This window comes from Phaenicophaeus curvirostris, chromosome 12 (genome assembly GCF_032191515.1).
Source record: "Phaenicophaeus curvirostris isolate KB17595 chromosome 12, BPBGC_Pcur_1.0, whole genome shotgun sequence".
NCBI lineage: Eukaryota > Metazoa > Chordata > Aves > Cuculiformes > Cuculidae > Phaenicophaeus > Phaenicophaeus curvirostris.
This window is the reverse complement of record NC_091403.1, coordinates 20,967,500-20,990,716: the sequence shown is the minus strand read 5'-3', so window position 1 is coordinate 20,990,716 and position 23,217 is coordinate 20,967,500. Positions and strand designations below refer to the sequence as shown.

Below are 23,217 nucleotides of genomic sequence, written 5' to 3'. Positions count from 1 at the left end.
GCCATTCTTCCTCAAGCCTGAAAAAGCAAAGTAGTGAGGACAAACTCATTTCTGTGCATACAGCTGCAGCGTTTGGAAGTGTTTGCTTCCCCTTGCTATGGGAAGCGTGATGAGCTGGATGAGTGGATCCTTGGGTTCTGTGGTCCACCAGGACCAGCTGGTGGGTCCCTGGAAGCATCTTGCCGCTGGCAGTGGTGGCAGCCGGTCTGCAGCAAGTGCTTCTGTGATGCTACCACTTAGCAGACGTGGGGACACCACTACAAAATAAGCTGAGACAGCTTAATGCAGAGCGTAGCAGCTCTCTGATGCTCACTCGCTGCCTGAGTGCTCTTATTCCGCCCTGATGCATGCTTTCATGTGGTCCAGCCTAATCCATTTCCAAGTCATCGCATTAAAAGCCTTAATTCGTTTGTCATACGTACATGAAGTAGTAGTAGTGCTGTGTGTTCTAGATAAGCAGTTCATGCTGAAAAGGAGATCAGCTTAAATTTTGCAACAGTAGAGAGCCTTTTAATGCCTTTTGTGAGTGGTACCTTGCACTGGGGAGACACCTTATATTACTTTAAGGGTGTTACATTTGCAGATCTGGGCTGCCCTGATCCTGCCATGCCTTGTCAGGCAAAAGCTCTGTCACAGCATGGGTTGGCAACTGGAAGGTGACTGAGGAAAAGCCTGGGTGGGGTGTTTTTGGAAGACTAAGCCCTCTGTGTTTCCCCAGCAGATGTCATGGCGCCCGCAGTACCGCAGCTCCAAGTTCCGGAATGTCTATGGGAAGGTGGCAAGCCGGGAGCACTGCTTCGATGGCATCCCTATCACCAAGAACGTCCACGACAACCACTTCTGTGCTGTCAACACACGCTTCCTCGCTATCGTGACGGAGAGTGCCGGCGGGGGCTCCTTCCTCGTCATCCCCCTCGAGAGGGTAAGAGGTGTGACCCTAGTGGAGGTGACTCCAATCTGGAGCCGGTCTCAAAGCATGGATGTGCGGATCATAGAATCTTTAAGGTTGGAAAGGACCTCTAAGATCATCCCGTCCAACCCCACCATGCCTCCTAAACCATGTCCCGAAGTGCCACATCTGTATGTTTTTTGAACCCTTCTGGGGATGGAGACTCCATCGCTGCCGTGGGCAGCCTCTTCCAATGCTTCACTGCTCCTTCAGTAAAGAAATCTTTCCTAATGTCCAATGTAAACCTCCCCTGGTGCAACTTGAGACCCTTACTTCTCCTCCTATCACTTCTTACTTGGTTGACGAGACCACCACCCACCTCACCACAACCTCCTTTCCAGGAGTTGTAGGGAGTGATGAGGGTTCCTCTCAGCCTCCCCTTCTCCATGTTAAACAATCCCAGTTCCCTCAGCCGTTCCTCATAGGACTCCATCCCAGCAATCCCCTCCTACAGCAACCTCTGCTGTCCTTTAACGGGGTTGTCTTGGGTGGGGAAGGGTGGATTTACAGCCACCTTAGGGAACTGAGGTTGTTCTTTAGTGAGAAAATGAAACATGTATTAAAAGCTTATTTTTGCTCTGGTTTATTTGGAATCTGTTAGTGATCATGTGCCAGCAGGGAGGGTGCTGGGCACATCTCCACCCTGCTCCTTTGCAGTTGCAGAGTCCCCTTGGGTTTGTGACCACAGTGTTTGACCAACGCAGCTCTCAAAAGCAGGGGAGTCCCCATGGAACCCCTCATCCTGCCGAGCAGGTAGCAGGTTCTTCCCCTATAGTTGAGCTTGTCCATATAATTTAGGTTAGATCTTAGGAAGAAGTGTTTTCCTGTGTGGGTGGGGAGGCCCTGACCCAGGTTTCCCAGAGCAGTGGTGGCTGCCCCATCCCTGGAGGTGTTCAAGGCCAGGTTGGATGGGGCTTAGAGCAACCTGATCCAGTGGGAGGTGTCCCTGCCCATGGCAAAGGGGCTGGAACTGGATGGGCTTTAGGGTCCCTTCCAACCCAAACTATTCTGTGATTCTGTGATACAATCTCAGCCCTCCAGATCCCTGGCAGCCTTGGAGGGAGAGCACAGCTGCTCACCCAGTTTTCCTGCTTCAGAACCCTGAGGGCTTTTGCTTTTGCACTGCAGGAGATGCCACCTCACATAAGATTTACTTTTGAGGCTCCATCCCCAAGCCATAGCTCCTTCGAGCAGCCGATGCCTAGGAGCCATGGGCTGTGCAGAGGGCTCTGGGCTTTGATTTGCAGCTGTACCCATCTAAAGTGCTTTGGACAGGAGAAGCAGCACGTACATCTTTGCACTATTAATCCTGATGGCAGCACAAATCCTTCCTCCCACTGTGCTGTGCTTTTGCTTCCCCAGCTAAGCCTTGTCCCAGCTCTTTGCATGAGTATCCACCTGAATCTCTTGCTCATGCAATTTTGAACTCCCATAAATTCAGCTGATGCTTCGGAAGCTGCCCCGTGGGACCAGACTTGGTGTGCAGCAGCGGTCCTAGCCAAGCACTCATCCTTGCAGCAGATGCAGAGCTGCATTTCTTGGACATAAAGCTGGGTGGCAGTGACCTTGAACATTAAATAAATATTATCCTTACTCTGCTTTGCTCCTGAAACTTGAGTGCAGGGCTCTGCTGCAGGGTACCATGGTTGTGCTGATACTGCTGCTCTCCCACCAGTGCTACAGCATGTGAATCAGCAGCTCCGAGCTGGGACCAGCATCCCATTCCTGGGCACCCTGCCCTCGCCCTACAGCTCTTGGGCTGCAGGAGGGGTCATGGGGGCTTCCAGTCATTCATTCTTGGGAGCTTTTTTGACACTGGAGGAACTGCACTCGTTCCCCTTAAGGATGCACCTTCCCCACGTAGCTTGAAGATGACACACATGAGCAGAAAGTTGTTGTTCATTAGGCTGCACAGCAAAGTCGTGGTGCTAAATCCTCTGGGATTTCCAGCTGGGAGGGGATGCTAGCAGAGCTAGCCATGGTAGGTTGGATGAGCGCTCCCCTCCGAGCCCCTCGCTGGCTCCCCACGCCCTGGCCTTTCTCTTGAATATTTTTTCCATGTAACATTCCCATCTTTTCTGAATTTTTTCTTAGATGTCTGAAGTTGAATCAGCTACAGATGGGAGAAATTATAATCAGCATTTTAATTGCAATGCGCAGCTTGACTCATTAATATTCGAAGAACCAGGAGCTTTGTCTGAGCACTTGGAGCACTCCAGTCTCTGTCACTACCTCCCTCCCTGCGCTGCTGAGCCCCAGCTGGGAGGATGCTCATCCACACACCGCTTGCTTGTGGTCTTAAATCCTGAGCTAATAAGCTGGTGTTGCCAGCAAATTACCCTTTTTTACTGACGAGCATAGCCCAGTCTCAGTAGGATAAGAGCGAAGGGAGCACAATACCATTTGCAACCTGTTCTGAAGGGACTGTCAGGTTTGTGACCCCAATATTTTACTATGTGGAAATCCTGGCACCATTGCACCCAATAAATCCCAGCTGGAGCAGCCTTTGGCACTCCGTGTCAAGTGGCTGCACGCGCCTTTGTGCCATCTAATCATTTCATTATTTCTTTTTTTTAAATAGGGACTGATTAGCTCATTAAGAGTAAACTAATTTTTGTTGGAAATCAGCACCCCTCTAATTAATTGCCATCCATATTTAGCCGAACATAATTAAGGTAACCTAGATACTGCAGTTCTGCTCAGGATTTGATTTGCTGCCATCTCTGACTTTTTTTTCTCCCTACATATCTGCCCTGTGTTCAGCTCGGAAATGTTCACCAGAAACCCCTCTGCTTTGTGCTTCAAGTGACAATGTATTTGCATATGCTGGCCCATATGTTCCTCTGCCTGCACATCAGAAACACAGGTTTCATACTTATTTATGTGGTGATTGAGGGGATGTGCAACCTCTCCTGCAAGGCTGCGTAGGTTGGAAAGCCGGAGCATGGCTGCATTTTGTCCCCCCACCCTACACTGCAGCAGAGCTGGCGTAGGATCCCAAGTTCTGGAGCCTCGGCCACTGGGAACCAGCCTTTCCTCAGCACTGAAAAAGTTTTGTGCTATAAATAAACTCAGAAAGTGGGCGAAGAAAGCTTGTGCATTGATGCTCAGGCTGAGGTTTGAGAAGATGATGATCATCTCCCTAAACCACAGTGATAGAAGGATCTGGTCCAGCCTTCAGCTGAAGGGGAGAATTGAAAATCATAGAATCGTGGAATGGTTTAGGTTGGAAGGGGCCTCAAAGCCCATCCAGATTCACCCCCTGCCACGTGCAGGGACACCTCCCACTGGATCAGGTTGCTCCAAGCCCCATCCAGCCTGGCCTTGAACCCCTCCAGGGATGGGGCGGCCACCACTTCTCTGGGTAACCTGGGCCAGGGGCTCCCCACCCTCACAGGAAAACATTTCTTCCTAAGGTCTAATATCTATCTAATATTATCAGTAGTGATGAAGCATTTCAGTTCCTCTGAAAGGAAATCTGTGACTCTCATACCCATGTGTGATCCCAGAGGTAGGATGGGGCAATGCAGCACCAGGAGCACCCACTTTCCCCTCCCAGCAGGTTTCCATCCCCCAGTTGTTTTTGGCTCTGGTCTGTTGAGTGTTAATAACACTTTAGCCTTATCCAAACGTGTGGGGAGCCTTGGAACATGCTGGCTAAGGAAGGGAGAAAATACATCGTGCTTTTAAAGATACTGCAAATGCAGTCCTGAAGCCTAAAAGCTGCTCTCCTCCCAGTTCCAAGGCCAGGAGAGCTTTTGGCAGTAGTTATTAAATAATTAAAAACATGACATGTTTGTGCTGTAGCTCACCTGCAACAACCATCACCAAGGGACCTGGGAGAGCCTGCGTGCTTTGCGCAGCACCAGCTTTGCTGGCCCCGGGCTGGCTGGAAAACAGCTCTGTGGAGAAGGACCTGGGAGTCCTGGTGGACAACAAGTCCAAGAAGGCCGATGGTACCTTGGGGTGTGTGGAGAGGAGTGTGACCAGCAGGGTGAGGGAGGTTCTCCTCCCCCTCTACTCTGCCCTAGGGAGACCCCATCTGGAGTTCAGTGTCCAGTTCTGGTCTCCCCAGCTCCAGAAAGACAAGGAATGACTGGAGAGAGTCCAGTGGAGGTCACAGAGATGGTGAGGGGACTGGAGCATCTCTCTCAGGAGATGAGGCTGAGTGAGCTCGGTCTGTTTGGCCTAGAGAAGAGAAGGTTGAGAGGGGACCTTATCAATGCTGATCAATATCTAAAGAGTGGGGGTAGGGAGGATGGGACCAGACTCTCTTCAGTGGTGCCCACAGGGGGCAACAGGCACAAAATGGAGCACGGGGAGTTCCCCCTCAGCATGAGGGAAAACAGCTGTGCTGTGAGGATGACGAAGCACTGGAAGGGGCATCTCCTTCTCTAGAGACATTCAAACCCACTTGGACGTGCTCCTCTGCGACCTGCTCTGGGTGACGCAGGTTTGGAAGGGAATTAGAGCCGGAGGAGCTCCACAGGGCCCTTCTAACACCAACCATTCCGGGGTTCTGCGAAGCAGCTGGGGACAAACAAGCTCCCGCAGTCTGTAGATTTGTTTCAGCTGGGCCTGATTTAGTTGCTCTTCATACAAGCTGGGCTGGGAGTGAGGAGGGGTGCTGGGAGCGAGGAGGGGTGCTGGGAGCAGCTCTGAGAGGAGGTGGCTGTTGTGTGTTTTGTTGGGGTGGCTCACGCTGCAATGGGAGGATCTGGGTTTCCCTAGGGCCTGGAGGCAGCTTGTTTTCCACAGGCAGACAATGTTATCTGTCTGTGTGCCTGAAGGAAGCTGGGAGCAGGAAAGGGGAGTCTCTGTTTACATGGAGGAAGCTCAGGTCCCGAGCTGTGGCTTACGCCGGCGCTGAGGCTGGTTGTGTGGGGGCTGCTGTGCGCAGTGTGAGGGGCAGGTCCCTCGCCCCAGCGCAGGCCGCGCTGCCTCGGTGCTGGGTGACATGGGAGCGGCCTCACGTTGTGTCAGGGCAGGTTCAGGTGGAATATTAGGAAAAACTCCTTCACTAAAAGAGTTCAGAGGCTGGGAGGCTGCCAAAGATGGTGGAGGAGTCCTTGTCCCTGGAGGTGTTTAAAAGATGGGTGGGTGAGGTGCTTGGGAATCTGGTTCGGTAGTGGACAAGTATGGTTGGGCTTGGTAATCTCAAAGGTGTTTTTTCCAACCAAGTGATTCTATGCTAATGGCGTGTGCTGAGCAGCAGAGGGGTTCTAGGGGCTGGCGGGGGACTAAGCCCCTTGTGTCCTTGTGGGACACTGATGTCCCTTTCTGCTGCCATGGGACCCTCTGCCTGGAGCAGGGGCAGCCCATGGAGGTGACAGACCTCCTTGCTAACCTTCATAGAGGTTCCAAACCTCCACGGCAGCCCTAGAGAGGGACAGCAGTTGAACAAAGCCTGAGTCCCGCTGCAGGGAATCGCTTCTATGTGTTGCCTGTCCCTTTGCTGCCCAGCGCAAAGGGGTGCAGCAGAGCAGCCCCCGTATCATAGAATGGTTTGGGTTGGAAGGGACCTTAAAGCCTGTTCAGTTCCAACCCCCTGCCATGGGCAGGGACACCTCCTGCTGGATCAGGGGCTCCAAGCCCCATCCAACCTGGCCTTGAACCCCTGCAGGGATGGGGCAGCCACCCCTGCTCTGGGCAACCTGGGCCAGGGCCTCCCCACCCTCACAGGAAAACATCTCCCCTCTTTCAGCTTCAAGCTGTTCCCCCTCCTCCTGTCCCTGCACTCCCTGATCAAGAGCTCCTCCACAGCTTTTCTGTAGCCCCTTTCAGTACTGGGAGGATGCTCTAAGACCTCCCTGGAGACATCATCAGGAGGAACAGTGCTGCTGCCCCTTGGGTGGGTGCCCCCTGCCACCCTCGCAGCAGCTGGCGAGCGGGAGCAATGGGCTGCGTGCCCTGGGCAGCATGGCCTGGCTGCAGGGTGGCTTCTCTTGGCTCAAGGTCCTGGTGGCATCTGGTCTGTCTTTGCCCTCATGGCATTGCCTGAGGGACTGCTGTGCCTGCCCATCTCTGTGGGAACACTATTGCCAAGGCTGGGCAGAGAGCATGCAAGCTCGTCGCACAAATGCTTTCCTTCTTCTTGGATCTGCTGGGCTTCAAGGCGCCATGAGGTTTTCTGCATGAAAAAAACCACAGAATTTTCTGTTTCCTTGTACTATGAACAAATTTTCATGTCCATGGAGCTTTTCTACCTTTAAATGCATGACACAGGAGGCTGCCTGGGTCTCAAGAATGGGGTTTTTTTGGGGGTTTCTGTGGGTTTTGCTCTATCTGATTTTAGTCTGCAGGAGACGTTTTCTTTTACACAGAGCTGCTCAGGAAAAAAAGCAAGACCTGAGGCTTACAAAAAAGCTGACACTTCAGTGTTACTGTTCCACATTGGAGCACAGTGATGGCCCTGCATTTATCAAGCAGATAACAGGCAAGCAGCTGTGGGGAGCCCAGACCTGAGCTCTGCTTGGTTTTAAGCACCTGGATCAGTCAGAAAGTGCCAGTGTAATATTTTAAGGCTGCCTTGAGAGCTGGTGGGGGATCAGAGGAGGAAACGAGGCTTGAAAACACGACTCCTAGGGCCAAAAGGAGCTTGGGAGGGGGACATCTGGATTTTTGCCCCTATTACTGTGGTTGCAGCAAAGCCTGGGGTCAAGCCTGGGGCTGAGCGCAGCCCTGCCTGCCCCCTCTGCCGGTTAAACTGGAGAGAAACCCTGTCCTCGCTGGGGAGAAGCGGCTTTTTGTTACCAGTACACGTGGATTTCTTTTTAGTGTCCATAATCCAATTTAACAGGGACATTATATGGGCTTTTGTCTTTTTAATTAACAAGCTTGAGCCTGGCTACTGCTTTTATGGTGCAGATAAATGCCTCTGTAGCAAGGCTTCGAGGTCTTCATCTGTGCAAATTGTCAGAAGCTGCTGTGTGCTTCCATTTGTGGGTTTTCTGGAAGTTAACTGCATGTTTTCAGACAGCGTCTGTCTCCAGAAGTGATAACACTTGAAATTTATGGTTATCACTAAAGTATCAGGGCATGAGTATGCAGAAAAGTCATTGCTTACATCTATCCCTATGGAAATGAAGGTCTCCTGCAGGGTGATCCTGCTGGGAACACATGTGGTTGGCCTTGGCTGGCATCTGTCTTTATTCAGTTGTCGGAGAGAAACATTTCCAGTTGCAGCCTCCTCTCACCTGCACATGGGAATTTCCCTGGGGAACTCTGTGCAGCTGCACAAATAAGTGGGACAGCAAATCCTTGGTGTGTCCTGAGGCTGGTGATGTGTGCTCCTTCTTTAGGGAGGTTCCTCACCCAGAGACAGGCTCTGGAAGTGCTGGTGTTGATGCATCTCCTGGTGCGAGACCTCCACTGCCTGTTACTCTGGCCCCTTGCATTCAAGTTCCCACTGCTTTTTGCTTCAACAATCCGTGTTGTGGATGTGATGGAGCTCTCATCGTGCCTCCTGCTTCCCATGGGTTCTCAGCCAAGGCTGGTCCCTGCTCCCCTGTGGGGAGATGCTCAAAACCCCATGGCTGTTGCCAGCAGCACGTTGCGGCAATAGGTTTTCTGGGTCCTTGCCGAGAGTTTGTCCGATTTCTCTTCTGCTTGTGCTGGTTCTGTTCAACTTGGTCCCTAACAAAGATGGGTTAACCTGCAGTGACCTCCCCCATTCTGAAATCAGCCTGGGATCTGCCTTAGGTCAGGGAAATCGGTGTAATTTCCTCTTCTTTGGCTCTTGAGTAGGAGAGACCTTATTTAAAAAGACGGCAGTAAATGTATTTACTCTTAATCTCTTGGCCACTGGAGACGTGTGTGCACTCAAGGATTTCCTGGGAAACCCTGTAAATCCCCTACGGCTCAGGCAGCGCTTCCCTGATCCCCATCTAAAAGCTAATAAGGGATCAGGAGCAAGAAAGCTGCTGGGTGGGGAAGGGTGGCCTGGCCAGTCGTGGGGCTGGTGGTGGGTGCTCCTTCCTTTGGGAGGTTCCTCACCCAGGAACAGCTCTGAAGGTGCTGGTATTATTTCCATAAAGTTTTCCGTGGTGCATGATTGCTTTGAGGGTAGAGTTGAGTAAAGGTTTTCATCACGCTTGTAGCTCTTAGTAGGAAACATGAGGATTTGGAAGTGTTCTGGGTTTGTGTTTCCTGGAGAGCTGTTGAAAAGCGGGTTTTATGAAATACATATATTAAAATGATTTATCCAAGCTTCCTGCTGGTTTGTTGCAAAGAAAATGTGGAGTCCTGCCACTGAGAGACTGAATCCTGTGCTGCTTAGAGGGTCTGAAGTGATAACATAGCTTGAGTCTGATGGCCAAGAGATTCACTGGGATGGGCTCTGATACCAAAATTGCTAGTGAGCTCGCAGCAATTCTTTGATGACTTAAAGTGCTTAAAAGTGATGCTTCTAAGAGTAAAGAGGCTTTATTCCTGCTGATGGTGTTCCCCTTCCTGGGGCAGTCTGGTCTCCTGGGGGCTGGGCGTCCATCCCTCCTGGGCTCTGCCCTGCTGCTGTTCCAACTGTTCCCAAGGGAAAGCTTCCTTCTTGGTCACCAAGCAGCAAAATAACTGAATTCAACCAGCTTAAAAAAATTCATTGTCCTTTCTCACCCTTCTCCCCAGCCATGATACAAATAACATTCTCCTTTTCAAGTGCTCCTAATTGCTCCAGCAAAGGGAGGGCTTTGAGAGGCTGAGGCTGATGGAAGGTTTGCTCCTTGTAGTCCATGCTGTGGAAAAAGTCCGAGCTGCTGGAGCCCAGAGAGCCGTGACACACTCTCACTAAAGGGCTGGTATCTGGGTCACTGCGCTTCCCCTAACCAGGGCTCAGGGATCCAGCGATTAGGATTCACCATGGCTTAATGCATGGCTGCTGATGAGATCCCTCTACGAACGACGAAATGGGAAGCTATGGCATGGTTTTATTTGTTTTATATCCATTCTTTGGCTCCTTCTCCTCTTTCAGGTGCCCTGGGTGTGGGCACAACCCACTCCTGCTCAGGTGTCTTGCTGTGGGCACTGTGGCAACTCCTGTGTGTTTGCCGCGTTCAACTGATTCTATCCAAACCCCTTGATTTCTTGGGAAGAAACTACCCCAAGTCCCCAAGCCTAATGCATTTTGACAAACCCCATCAAATCTACTTTGCAAAGGAAATCACTTGGCTGGTTGATCAAAATTAAAGTGACTGCATATTAGCTGGTGCTGTTAGAAGGTCTGTCCACCTGGAATTTAACAGCTGCTGCAGGAATTTCTACTCTAGACAGTGTGTTAATAATGTCATGCTAATGCAAATATGAAAATAGGGGGAAAGCTAGATAATCTGCCGTTTGGGTAAGTGATGTCTGCTAGTGTACTTAATATAATAATGGATAAAGCTGTGCTTTGCATCCCATTAATTCACAGGAGTGTTGCTGGCTGATACTGGCATGCAGAGCTTTGCGTCCTAATGGAGCACTAATGTTGCTGCATTTTTCTCCACCTTCTGTGTCTCACCTTGGAGTTTTTCCTTCCCAGACCTTGGCCGCTTGTCCCAGCAGCTACATCTCTGCAGCTCACGCTTTGCTTCGTCTGATGCTTGTGTGCAGGATGAGACTCAAATGACTTCAACTTTTCTCCGGGACTATGGAGGACAGGACTGAGCTTGCCCCAGCAATGCAGAATTATTAGATACCTCCATCCCTGGAGGTGTTCAAGGGCAGGTTGGATGGGGCTTTGAGCAGCTGGATCCAGTGGGAGGTGTCCCTGCCCTTGGCAGGTGGGGTTGGAACCTGATGGGTTTTGAGGTCCCTTCCAACCCAAACCATTCTGTGGGCTGCTCCAGGGTTTGCAGTAGCGCTTGATGTAATCTAAGCAAAGAAATTTATCCTGGGAGCATGTGTAGGGAAGAAGGGCTGGAGGGATTCAGGGGATTGGGATGGGGGTTCAGGGGACCGTTTCTGCAGCTGTGGCAGCATCTGGAGCCGCTGACTGCCAGAGGTTTGGGTCATCCTGGTGAAACTGTCAGAAAGACACTTTGCCTGCTTTTATCCCTAAAAACCTGAACTGACTTGTAATAATGTTAATAAAACCCAGGTCTGGGGCATTAACCAGGAAAATGCCCTTTCAGCTGTTTGACAATGTCAGAAATGTTGTGTATGTTGATTGCTGCTGCTTATCTAGGGCCATGCTGCTGGGTGAAAGCAGAGAAGAAAATGCAGTTAAGGGTCCAAGGCTGCCGTGGCAGCTCAGGTTTGAGGCAGGTTGTTGCTGATGGGCAGAATTATAAAATTTAGGCTGAGAGAGCCCAAGTGATGCTGTCAGGAAGGGGAAGGTGGGTGCGGCCACCCCGTTCTGGCTCTTCAAAGCTTCCCTGCTCTGACAGCTCTGAAATTGGCCTTAAAAGAGGTTAAAATCACCCCGGCAGGTATCAGTCACCAGAGGAAAATGAGCCCTGTGCCATATGGGGAGGGAATTTGCGTAATGTGCCCTAATTAGAAAGAGGCTCATGAGTTCGAATCAGTCTTGTGCTGAGTGCTCATCTTAGGCTGGCTAACGGGGGTGTGATCCTGCGCCTGTCATGTGCTGGGGAATTAGTGAGTGTTCGTAAGAGACGGCATCGAGGGGCAGAGGGGAGCGGCTGCCTGTGACCCTGTTACCCAGGGATGGAGCTGAAGGGACATCTTCGGCTTGCCTGCTGAGGGCAGCAAGAGCAGGCACTGATTTTTTTTTTTTTTTTTTCCCCTTTACCTTAATAACTGAAATGACCCATATAACTCAGTCCCCGGTGTTTCAAGGCCAGCCAAGTTCTCATGTTCTATATGGGCCATGTATGAGGGGTGACAGAGCTGTTGGAGCAGTTTGAGCAAGAACTGGGTTTTCACTAATAATGCTGAGGTAGTGTATTTAAAAAATTGATCATAGAATGATTTGGGTTAGAAAGGATTAAAGATCGCGCAGTTGCAATGAGGAACTAAAAGCAGGGTTGGGGAGGGTTGTGTTTGCCTGTGTTACTCGGTGCGATGGCTTTCTGCATCTCTCTTGCTGCCAGATCAAATCCGTACAGGCAGAGCCACTCTGCACATGCATCCCAAGCTGCTCCCAGCAGGCATTGGCTGGGGCTTGGGTTGGAAGAGACCTTAAAGATCATCCAGTTCCAACGGGGAACTAAACGCAGGCTTGTGGAGGGTTGTGTTTGCCTGTTTCTCAGTGCCTTGTGGGATGTTTTTCTGCATCGCTGTTGTTGCCAGCTCGAATCCATGCAGGCAGAGCCTCTTTGCCTGTGCATCCCAAGCTGCTCCCAGCTGGCAGTGGCTTGGGTTTTGACTGATTACTCACCGTGGCTGCCTGGCAATTAGTTGCTGTGTCTCCTTGGGAGCAAATTAATTCAAATAAGCCTTCCCAGCAGCGATGGTGCAGGGGTGAACCCCTGGGCCTGATCCAGCTGTGCGCAGCACTCCTGGCCATTGCCCTTAGCTGCAAATGGTAAAAATGCAACGTGTTATCCTCAGTGCATTTCTTTGTTCACGTTAAATGGGGCCAGGAGCTCGATACGTTAAAAGGTCAGCGCTGAAAGGGCTATGAAATATTTAGTGGCTGTGTCGTGCTGACCTAGTTAGTTTGCACGCTCCAAGCGTGCCACCACCTCCGGGCTGCGGCAAGGAGCCAGCCCGGGGGGAGGAGGGCAGTGGGGTGGCTGACTGTGAGGGCATCCTGCAAGGTCCCTGCAAGGAGCAGAGCTTTCTGCAACCCATCTGTGATGGGAACCTTAAGAGCAGGCTGTTCTGAGCACTGTGTGCTATATCCTGTGCCGCAGAGCTTTGCGAGTCCTTGCTCTGCTGAGATGCCAGAAATGGACCATCTCTAAAGTGTTCCAAGGACTTCCATCCATGTGGAAAGATCCCACCAAGCGGTGTAATTAGACTGTTAGTGTCATTAAGCAAGAACCTTCATGATCCCAGGGTTGCTGGGGATTTGTCCTGGGTAGTACGCGTGCATGTTGCTTCCAAAGTTTGCAAGGTGAGTATCAAATGCTTTGCGCATGACCCACTGGCTGCTCTGCCTTGAGGGCTGGGGATGGGTTTGGTATCTCTTGAGTTCCTTCCAGCTCTTTTGCCTATGGTGTCAGAGAGTCATGAGAAGATTTCCTGCTGCACTGAGGCTGGACAGCTGCTCGTGTGGAGCAGCCTCCTGGGGTTGCGTTTGCAGAAACCCTTTCTCATATGCAGTTCAGCTGGGCATCTGCTATGTCCAAAAGCCCTATCCTAGTGTGAGCTGTGTAACTTTTCCCCTAACAAGGCTCCGGCCTTAAAAAGACCAACTTTTTCACTACATTTTGGTTTTAGCTCTTTTTTTGGCTTATTTTAAATTGCAGACAGGCCGGATTGAACCAAACTACCCCAAAGTCTGTGGTCACCAAGGCAATGTGCTGGACATCAAGTGGAATCCCTTCATTGAGAACATCATCGCGTCGTGTTCTGAAGATGCCTCGGTGAGCTGGGATGCTTTGGGCTGGCACTTTCTGGTGGGGGGGAAAGTGGCTGCAGTCAGGCAGCTCTGTGCACCCTCCTGCTTTTGATTTATACAGATGGAGGCGCTGTGGGTGGGTGATGGCTCAGCAGTCTCAGGAACAGAGATGGGGCAGAGATTGATGCAGAGCAATAGGCAAATTGTGCCTGTCCGTGGCTCTTGTGTCATCGGTGCAGGGGCTGTGGCTGGTGCACAGCTCTTCTGCTGTCCCTGGTGCCACTTATTGTCACAGCGCTGCTCTTTCTGTGGCCCTTGCTGCAGATAAGCTGTACAGCTGTGCACAACTAAGTCTTTTCTTTTCCTTTTTAAGTCCAACAGCAATGCTATTATTAATCCTTCTTGCTCTTGGAGAACGCAGGGGTTGCAACTGCTCTCATGGCTGGATCCATCAAGTGGCAGTTTTGCAGGCTGGGGGGTAACAAATCGCGTCATCTTTATGTAGCTGCTATTTGCATCCTCCTTTTTTTTGTTTGTTTGTTTTCTGGACACAAACAAGTCCATCCCAAAGAAAATACAGCTTTTGTACAAGGGAGAAGATCAGAAAACATCGCCCATTCTGCATGGCAGAAGCTGGTGTTTAGGGTGATCCAGTTTTTAACCAGTTACAAATCCACCTCGCCTGATCCTCAGCGTTTCAGTGTATCATCACCTCATGTCTCATCCCCTGCTTCAGTTCATTATATTGGCATTTTTTATTAGCTGAAAGCTTGTCAAGGATGATGTTGAGTGGGGGAAAAAAAATGCAGATCACGGCCATGAATCATGGTGAGCTGTCTCCCACTTTAAATTATAACCTTTTCTCTGCAGTCGCTGGGAAACAGGAGGTGCTGGGAGGAGGGAGAGGAGTGGGAAGACTTCATGAGCCACAGTTAAACCTGGGAAATGAAGTTAACTGTCCCTGAGGCTGTCCAATGTGGAGGGATCCTCCTGATGGGGGTGACGTGAAGGCTTCCTACACCTGGGTGCTGCTTTATGAGCAAGTCCTGCACCTTTGGACTCTCTGTAATGAGGTTTGATGAGATTCAAGCCACCAGTCTTTATCAGAGGGACAGGATGCTCAGGTCGTCACAGAGTCCAAGCTGCAGAAAATAGAGTATTTGAATGAGATTTGTCACCTGGAGGCACCATCGATCCCAGGCTGGGGACACCACTGTCCAGGAGGACCTGCCCCATGCATTGCTAGCAGGGTGATGCAGCCAGTCAATCCCACTCCAGACTCATTCCCTCCATCGTGCCCTGTGCAGAGTACAGTGTGTGCAGACTTGTCCCTGGGGGAACACTGCAGATTAATCCTCTCCAAGTGGGCGATGAGGGTTTCACGGCTCAGCAGTGCCCATGTTAACAGCTGCAGTTGGACGCTGCCTTGCTGGAGAGCAAGCTCCTTCAGCCCATGCGGGTTATCGCTCTGCTTGAAACTCCTCCTGGAATGTCTGCTTTGCTATCAAACCCATGTTCATCTTTATCTCCGACTATGGTGTCTTGTCTTCACCCGATGCTCTCCCTTGCGGCACCAAGACCATTATTTCGTTATTCATTAGCAGCAGGGCTGATACTGAAGTTCTTGGTCCCCATGGTGATGTTGCCAGCTGGAACGCTGTGAAGGCTTTCTGGGAAGGAGATTTCATAGGGCAGGTTAAAACAAGCAGGAGGGGGCTTGAGAGTGAGTCTTATGAGAAGCGGCTGAGGGACCTGGGGTTGTTCAGCCTGGAGAAGGGGAAGCTGAGGGAAGACCTCATTGCTCCCTGCAGCTGCCCAAAAGGAGGTTGTAGTGATGCGGGTGCTGGTCTCTTCTCCCAAGTGACAAGCGATAGGATGAGAGGAAATGGCCTCAAGTTATGTCAGGGGAGGTTTAGATTGGATGTTAGGGTAGATGTGTTGATTCAGGACATGGTTTAGTAAGCGCAGTGGGGTTGGGCTGACAGTTGGACTGGACGAGCATAGGGGTCTTTTCCAACCTCGACGACTCTGTGATTCTAAGATTAAAAGCGGAATTAACCAATCTCCATAGGCTCCACATTTCCCTTGCACTGGGGCTCTCTGTGCACTCCGGGGCAGTGAGGTGATGTGGCACGTGGAGCTAGAGGGGGGAATTTGCAGCACTGTGTGTTGTTCCATCTCTTTGTGGAAAGGGGTGTTTCAGGGAAAATATTATCAAGAAGGTTTCTTAGGATAGGTTGGGAGATGAAGTCTCCAGTTTTGCCTGCTGTATCCCACCCTGGCTGCTCTCCCTGGTGTCATAGGGGAAGGAGGGAGGTGCTTCTAGGGCTGTTCCTCAATTTATTTTATGAGAACGCTCCAAAAACATCATTTCCATCCCAAGAGAGGACAAGGTTGTGAAGTGCAATGCTTGAGTTTTGGGTTAGCTCCAGCTGTGCCTGTACTGGCAGCAGAACAGTGTTAGTACTGCAGCTGGTTCCAACACATCTATTTACAGGTTGTGGTGACCGCAGTAATGGGGAAACCTGCCTGAAGTAGCCTGTCCCTGGCACTCACCCTCTGCTTTGGCAAGACACAAGGAATGATGCAACTCCGTTCGGAGCAGACCGCAGCGGTGATGCTGCTGCAGAGCTGCAGCGATGCTTTCCAGCTGAGCAGGGATGCAGGACACATTTAATAACCCTCCTTTAGGCTCCTTACACAGTGAAAAGCAAGAGGTAGCTCCTATATGAGCAGACCCTGATGGTGCAGGGAGCCTGGGTGTTGCAGCTGAGTGCATGCAGCTTTCCCTGTGTGTGTGTCCCCCTGGGTTTGCCAGCGCATCCCTGAGCAGCAAACATGCAGCAGGCAGCTCTCCGGCACGCAGAGCTTGCTCTGAGCCCTCGTGGATGCAGATCATCACCAGAGCGAGGTTGGGTAACAGCCATTTCGTAACCTGCTGCTTTTGTAACTGGTTCCTTCAGGGTTGTGTTGCTTCTTCCTCGTGTTGTGCCTTGTTTGAAAACCGCTGATGCTTTCAGAATTGTCCCTCCAAGCCAAACTGATCTCTTAACCCCGTCTCTCGTAACACCGTTTCCTCTGTGCACCGTGCAACCTGAAGAGCAGTGTCTCCCACCTCCAAACACACAGGTTCAGGCAGAAAACTCATCGCTCCACCCACCCTTATGCAGGCTTTTCACTGCAATATTGCAGATGAATTTTTGCCCTCCCTAGGCTGTAGCTCAGCCCATGGCTGGTTGGGGTGACCCTTGTGGGTGCGGTGACAGAGAGAGAGAAGTGACCAAGGGAGCAGCAGGATCAATCCCCCCAAAGCAGCAGCATCCCAGAGATTCTGGAAAAAACTTTCTTTCAACTCAGTGGTGCTCACTGGGGCAGCACGTTCCCAGCCACCGCGTCTGTCCAAGGGCAAGCTTGTCTTTTGAGATGCTGGTGGAGGAGATGAAAGGGAACCTGCATGGGTGTGTGCTGCATTTGATACCGTTTGGCTTTTTTTAATGGGTGTTACTTAAAGGTGTTGTGATGTGCCTGCAACTGATACTAGAGCTCAGAAGGACAAGTGTGCTGACCACAGCAGCCTGCCGTGAGGAGGAGATGAGAATGCAGAGCACAGTTGTCCCATTTCTCACCTGAACCACGGGGACCTGCAGGGTTTTGGGTGGCTATGGGAAGCCGCAGGGCTAGCAGGAACTTGTTTCTTGCTGCATGGAGGGGTGCAGGGTGCTCTGCTATGGAGCAAACCAAGAGGGGGTAGATAAAAGCAATGTGTCATGTTGACTTCATACTGGTGACCTGCTATGGCGATTAGAGTATCTATAATTGCTCTGATAGCATCATCTGGGTCTGTTTAATTGATGAGGAGGCACCACAGAACCATTATTTGGTCCCAATGCATTGTCTCCTTTGTTCAGCAAGCACCTTCTCTGCTTTTCTGGCTTATTTTTAACCCAGGTTCTCCCCTGTGTGTGCCTGACAGCTCCTGGCAAGGCCTGTGGCAGCTGGGGGTCTCCCCTGGGAATGCTGCATTGGCTTCGTGGGGTCCATTTCCTCAGCACCCGCAGTCCAGGGGTGAAACCACTGCCTTTTTTGGGGGCTACCCTTTCCTCCCACTGCTTCCTGCTTTGATGGGATGGACTCTCCGTGATCTTTCCTGCCCTTGCAGGGACCCTGATTGACTCCATTGAGGAGCAGGATGAGGCAGGGTGGGTGTCAGGGTCCTCCCAAGGCTCGCAGACCCATCCTAACACCTTCCCTGTCCCACAGGTGCGGATCTGGGAGATCCCTGAAGGCGGCCTGAAGAAGAACATGACGGAGGCTGTCCTAGAGCTGTATGGGCACAGCCGGCGCGTTGGCCTTGTCGAATGGCACCCCACCACCAACAACATCCTCTTCAGTGCTGGCTACGACTATAAGGTGAGCCCTGCCCTGCTCCTCGTGCTCGGCTGCTGCCCAGGGATGCCCTAGCATGGGTGGGAGTCACCTGCGTGCAGCTAGGGCAGGATCTGGCTGCTCAGAGAAGACAACCCAGCGTGCCTGCAGCAGACAGTACCTTCCCTCGTGGAAAGGCAGCCTGGGAAGGCATTGAGGGGACACTTTCAGCCAAAATAGGAGATGTTAAGATGCTCAAAGTAGATGTGGAGGTTGCAGGAGGAGTGAAGGGGGTGGTGGTCCCCCAGGAGTACAGATGCTAAGGTAGCATCCCCTTTTCCTGCAGGTCCTCATCTGGAATTTGGACATTGGGGAACCAGTGAAGATGATTGATTGCCACACAGATGTCATCCTCTGCATGTCCTTCAACACCGACGGCAGCCTCCTGGCCACCACCTGCAAAGACAAGAAGCTGCGGGTGGTGGAGCCGCGCTCTGGCAGGGTCCTACAGGTGTGGTGCTTGTGTTGGGGTACTGTGTGCTGCATGGGATGAGGGGGTTGGAAATAAGATCTTGAGGAGGAATCCTCCTGACATGTGTAAAAACATTTGCAAGGTACTGCGTGTACTCGTGGTATTTTTCATGGGTCTGCAGGCAATTCTCTGCCACGGGGAGAGGCTGGTTGTTTTAATTAGATGGAGATGATGGGGAGGACTTGGCCTCATTCCAGGTTCAGGAGTTGGAGGCTTTTATTCCTCTATTAAGGATTTGTGAAAAATAGTAGAAATTCAGGTGAGGTGCAGGAAGTTCCAGAAGTCTGGAGGGAGGCGGTGATTTCTCAGTCAAGGTGCGATCTAATATTGGGCCTTGATGGGATGGACTCTCCATGCTCTCCCCTGCCCTTGTCGACCCCAGGACATCCCTTAAGGTGCAGGATGAGGCCTCTGGCATGAAGCACTGCAGGGAGGGGGGCATTTTGGTTTTGTGCAGGAGGCAGGCGCTGAAACACGGTACCTCCTGACTGGCTGCCACCTCACCAGCATGGAGGGGGCATTTTGGGATGAGGCAGGAGAGGTGCAAGGAGGGACCTGCCAAGGAAGCAGCTTTCCTGGAGTGAGGGCTGGGCTGGGGGGCTGCCAGCAAGCACGCTGCTCCTGTCTTGCAGGAGGCCAGCTGCAAGAACCACCGTGTCAACCGGGTGGTCTTCCTAGGCAGCACGAAGCGGCTGCTGACGACAGGGGTGTCACGCTGGAACACGCGGCAGATTGCCCTCTGGGACCAGGTGGGTGCTGGGACCCCTGCTCCATCCCCACTGGGACCCCCGCTCAGCACGAGCATCGGGACATCTCACTGAATAAAGCGCTTTTTCCTGTTATGCAGGAAGACCTATCCATGCCCCTGATCGAGGAGGAGATCGACGGGCTCTCGGGTCTCCTCTTCCCTTTCTACGATGCCGACACCCACATGCTGTACTTGGCCGGCAAGGTACAGGCTATGGTTTGCGGGCTGCAGCTGCAGGGGCTGCAGCATCTTCTGGGGAGGCTAAGGGGCAAACAGCAGAGGGGAGAAGAGCCAGGAGGGGAACAAGGCTATGCGGAGCCCTGAGCAAAGTGTTAAGCAGCTCTTTGGCTACGAAGCTCTGGTTTGGAGAGGTGCCCGCTGCTGTTTCATGAGTGAGCAGCATCCCACCAGGTGATGCGTGGGGCTGCAGCATCCCCAGCCCATCTCCCCCCAGCATTTTCCAAGGGTAGAGGACTGGGGATTGTTATCATGGTCTTTATTCAACCTCATGTTTGCCAAAGCACTAAACCCTCCCTCTTCCCTGCGCTTGCTTCAGGGCGATGGCAACATCCGGTACTATGAGATCGGCTCGGAAAAGCCCTATGTCAGTTATCTCATGGAATTTCGCTCCCCAGCCCCACAAAAAGGACTGGGTAAGGATGGCTGCGCTGCTGACCCTTTGCTCTGAACATGGTAAAGGTAGGGGAAGGAAGGTGCTTAATTAAAAGCCACGTGTAAATGGGTTTGGCAGGCGTTGTGCTGGCTCCAGAGCATCAGTGCAGGGCTTGCAGGGGCAGTGTTCACATTGCTGTGCTGCGGTGATGCAGCCAGGCTGGAGCTGGATCCTGGCCAGGCACATGCCTGGTGACACCCTTCCTCCTGTCCTTCAGGGACTTCAATCAGTGATTCCTATGCTTTGTCCTGAATAAAAGCAGCTTATCCCTTTCCCGGTGTCCCTGAAAACACCTCTGGTGTGGCCCAGCTCTTTGTCCCAGGGTGGTGACAGGGATTAATTAAATCTCCTGATGGAGAATAAGGACCTTTTGGGGTCCTCTGTGCTGGGGAGGTGGATGGGTCTTAGTTGTCTGCCTGGGCTTTGCAGCACCCAGGGGTTATTGTTTGCATCTCCTCCACAGGGGTGATGCCGAAGCACGGGCTGGATGTGTCAGCCTGTGAGGTCTTTCGATTCTACAAGCTCATCACCCTCAAGGGGCTGATTGAACCCATCTCCATGATTGTGCCAAGGAGGGTGAGTCCCACGGGGCACCGGCACGGGCTGGCAGGGGTAACTGGTACCTAGGGGTATCTGAAGTGGATCTAGTGTGATGGAGATGCCCTTGCTTGCACAGCTTTGCCTCCAGTCCCACCACTGGGTCACTTTGCACCACTCTTAGACCTACCAGTTGTTACTCTTCCTAGGGAGTTTTACCGAGGGCTTAATGGGAATGCTTGTAGGAAATGTATTCTGCATTGCTCCTGGCTTTGATGCAAGGGTTTTGTGCAAACTCAGCGTGGTCCATTGTGTTAGGAGGCCAGGGGCTTGTCTCACCTGAGGTCTGAGGGCTGTTTCTGGTAGAATATAGCTCAGAGCTGGAGCAGGGTTGGGCGTTTGCCTTCGCAATGTTGTCTGCAGCTGGAAACAAACCCAGCCACTGGCCAGGGCTGCGCGGAGGAGCCAGTGCTGGGCTCTGCTGCAGCTCAGCAGGCGCTCGTCCTCCTCTGCATGCTCTGCTTTGCTGCCGGCCAGTGCTTCCCAGCTTTGCTGTGTGTTTCTCATCCAACCCGATGGTGCCAACACCATTTTATTCCTTCCCTGGGTGGCTGCGTTGCTGTGAGCCAAAGGAGCGAGCGCAATCATTGCAACGTGTGGTTAAGTTGTGAGTGGATTCACAGAGGTGGTTGCTTTTCCCCCCTCGTGTGTTTGTAGTCAGAAACGTACCAAGAGGATATTTACCCGATGACTCCGGGGACGGAGCCGGCCCTCACGCCAGATGAATGGCTGAGCGGGATGAACAGAGGTAAAGGCTCTGGTGCCGTGCTGGGTGGGCAGCGTGGAGCCCCCAGACCTGCTGGGCAGTGGGGATGGGGCCACAGGCTCCCCCTGACCCTGTCCTGCGCTCTGCCCTGCGCAGATCCCATCCTGATGTCGCTGAAGGAGGGCTCCAAGAAGCCATCGAAACTTGTCTTTAAGACACCGGCGAGGGAGAAGAAGAGCGTTGTCGTTAATGGCATCGACCTGCTGGAGAACGTGCCGCCCCGGACGGAGAACGAGGTAGGACAGCACGGCTGCAGACCAGGGCACGGAGAGTGGGGCTGGGCCCTGGCTGCAGCCCAGGAGGCTGCTGCTCTGTGGGTCTCTGCTTGTGTTCCCAAACTGAGGTACCTGGGCACCATGTTTCCTCATGACTTGAAGTATCCCGCTCTGTGTTAACCACAGAGCACTCTCAAAGAGCAGCACTAAGCTCCTAAACTTGGTTGGGTTTGGTTTTGGTTTTTTGTTTTTGTTTTTTTTTTTAATTAAAATCCTTCTCTGGGAAGAACATACAGAAGCACCGGGGAAACACCAGCATTTGGACCCAGAAGGAATTTGTTTCGCTGGTGCTGAGGTTGCAGGCTGCACGTGTAGGGTATCCCCAAGCTGGAAGGTGAGAGATTAAATCCAAGCGAGCGGACAGCAGAGCAGAGGAAATCGTGTTGCAAAAGCAGCAGAGCAACAAAACAGCCCCAGGGTGGCTCTGGAGGGCTGGCAGGAGGGCGAAGCCTGAGGGTGAGCAGCCAATGTGGTCCCTCCAGCTCCCTCCTTCCCTTCCAGCTCCTTCGGATGTTCTTCCGACAGCAGGATGAGATCCGGCGGCTGAAGGATGAGCTCTCACAGAAAGACATAAGGATCCGACAGCTCCAGCTGGAGTTAAAGAATTTACGCAAAAGCCCGAAGAATAATTAACTTCCAGGGACATTTTCTAAATAAACTCTCTTTGTTTATACTTGCTCTTTAATTTTATTGTATCCACTTACACAGAATATGAGCCAGAAGTCAAGTGACCTGCCAAGAGCCCACTCACTAACTGGAAATTCTCCTCTTAGTCTTGTCTAGCACTAAAACTGCTCTAACCAAAAGCTACTGCATGAGAGGCGGCTGGGGCCTCCACCTTGCCCTGGTGATCGTCTTGGAGTCAGTAAGTGCACAGTGTCCTCTCCAGCAGGATTAACTGGCCGAGGGAAGCCGAGGAGGTGGCAGCATCTTAGGAAAGCGCGATGCTTCGTTGCTATTCATGTTTTTTTCCTATGCAAAAATGTGACAGCGGGTGCAGAACTGGAGCTGGGGCGCGGGAAGGGCTTGAGTCACAGAAGCTCGATGCTGGTGCTGCCGGGGCTGGTGGCTGGGGCGCGGTTGGGCTTCAGCAGGGGCAGCCTGAGGCGGGGAGCTGCTCCACTTGTGTGTGTGCATCCATGCATCCACCTCCGCCTTGAAAATGAGAGGCTTGAGTTTCCTCACCCAGGAGAAATTTTCACTCTCTCTGCAAAGAGGGGCTCACCCTCCTCCTCCTTGTGCCTGTGCCAGGGGGAGAGGGGGGATACGGTGTCCCCTGGCTCCCGCTGACCCGTGCCGCCCGGAGGGATGGACCCAGCGGGTGCTGGAGCTGTCTGGGTGCTCGATTGTCTGTACAATCAGGGGGTTTGTTGTGGATTAGGCCTGTGGTACAGGGAATGACACCAAATACTGCTCTTTTAACTATGTATATATATTTTCACTACATCAAGTGGCTGAACTGCCCAGCACCACCAGTACAACAGTTTCTCCTCTCCGTTAATTTACTTGTGCCCCGCGTCCCTGCTTCCCCCTCTTTATGTTACATGTGCTATCATTGCCTCTTATTTATGCTACCGCCGGATAGTGCTGAAATAAAATGTTTTCAAGATACCAAAAGCTTGCCCGCTCCTTCCTTTCCTTGCTGTGGGACCCCAAGGGGCGTGGTTGGGGGTGCATGAGCATCGGCTTGTGCTGCAGCTCTTCCCCTGGTAGTCTGAGAGGTCCCTAAGGGGTGAGCGATGCCGGTGGGAGGCTCAGCTGCTGCTGTGGGCTGGAGCTCAGGTGCGCAGCACAAGGAGCAGAAGCTCTGATGGTGCAGGGAAAGAGGTGCTGGGAGCTGCCCGGGGCTGGGCTCCCCTGCAAAGGCAGC

The 23,217-nt window shown here is 52.2% G+C and overlaps 1 protein-coding gene across 8 annotated transcripts in view; it reads left to right on the top strand.

The window, feature by feature from the left end:
- The window catches only part of CORO2B (coronin 2B), a 49,958-nt gene extending 26,994 nt beyond the window's left edge, over positions 1–22,964 (top strand). For 5 of the 8 annotated variants that reach the window (XM_069866644.1, XM_069866641.1, XM_069866642.1 and 2 more), the window contains 11 exons: positions 722–922; positions 13,300–13,416; positions 17,652–17,801; positions 18,103–18,267; positions 18,921–19,037; positions 19,136–19,240; positions 19,593–19,689; positions 20,173–20,285; positions 20,964–21,054; positions 21,169–21,308; positions 21,849–22,964. In XM_069866644.1, the coding sequence (XP_069722745.1) occupies positions 722–922; positions 13,300–13,416; positions 17,652–17,801; positions 18,103–18,267; positions 18,921–19,037; positions 19,136–19,240; positions 19,593–19,689; positions 20,173–20,285; positions 20,964–21,054; positions 21,169–21,308; positions 21,849–21,980 (1,428 nt within the window). In that variant the 3' untranslated portion in view covers positions 21,981–22,964. Of the gene's footprint in view, positions 1–718; positions 923–13,299; positions 13,417–17,651; positions 17,802–18,102; positions 18,268–18,920; positions 19,038–19,135; positions 19,241–19,592; positions 19,690–20,172; positions 20,286–20,963; positions 21,055–21,168; positions 21,309–21,848 lie in introns of all 8 variants that reach the window. The other 3 variants (XM_069866639.1, XM_069866640.1, XM_069866645.1) reach the window with 1 other exon arrangement.
- Positions 22,965–23,217: the final 253 nt, after the last annotated feature.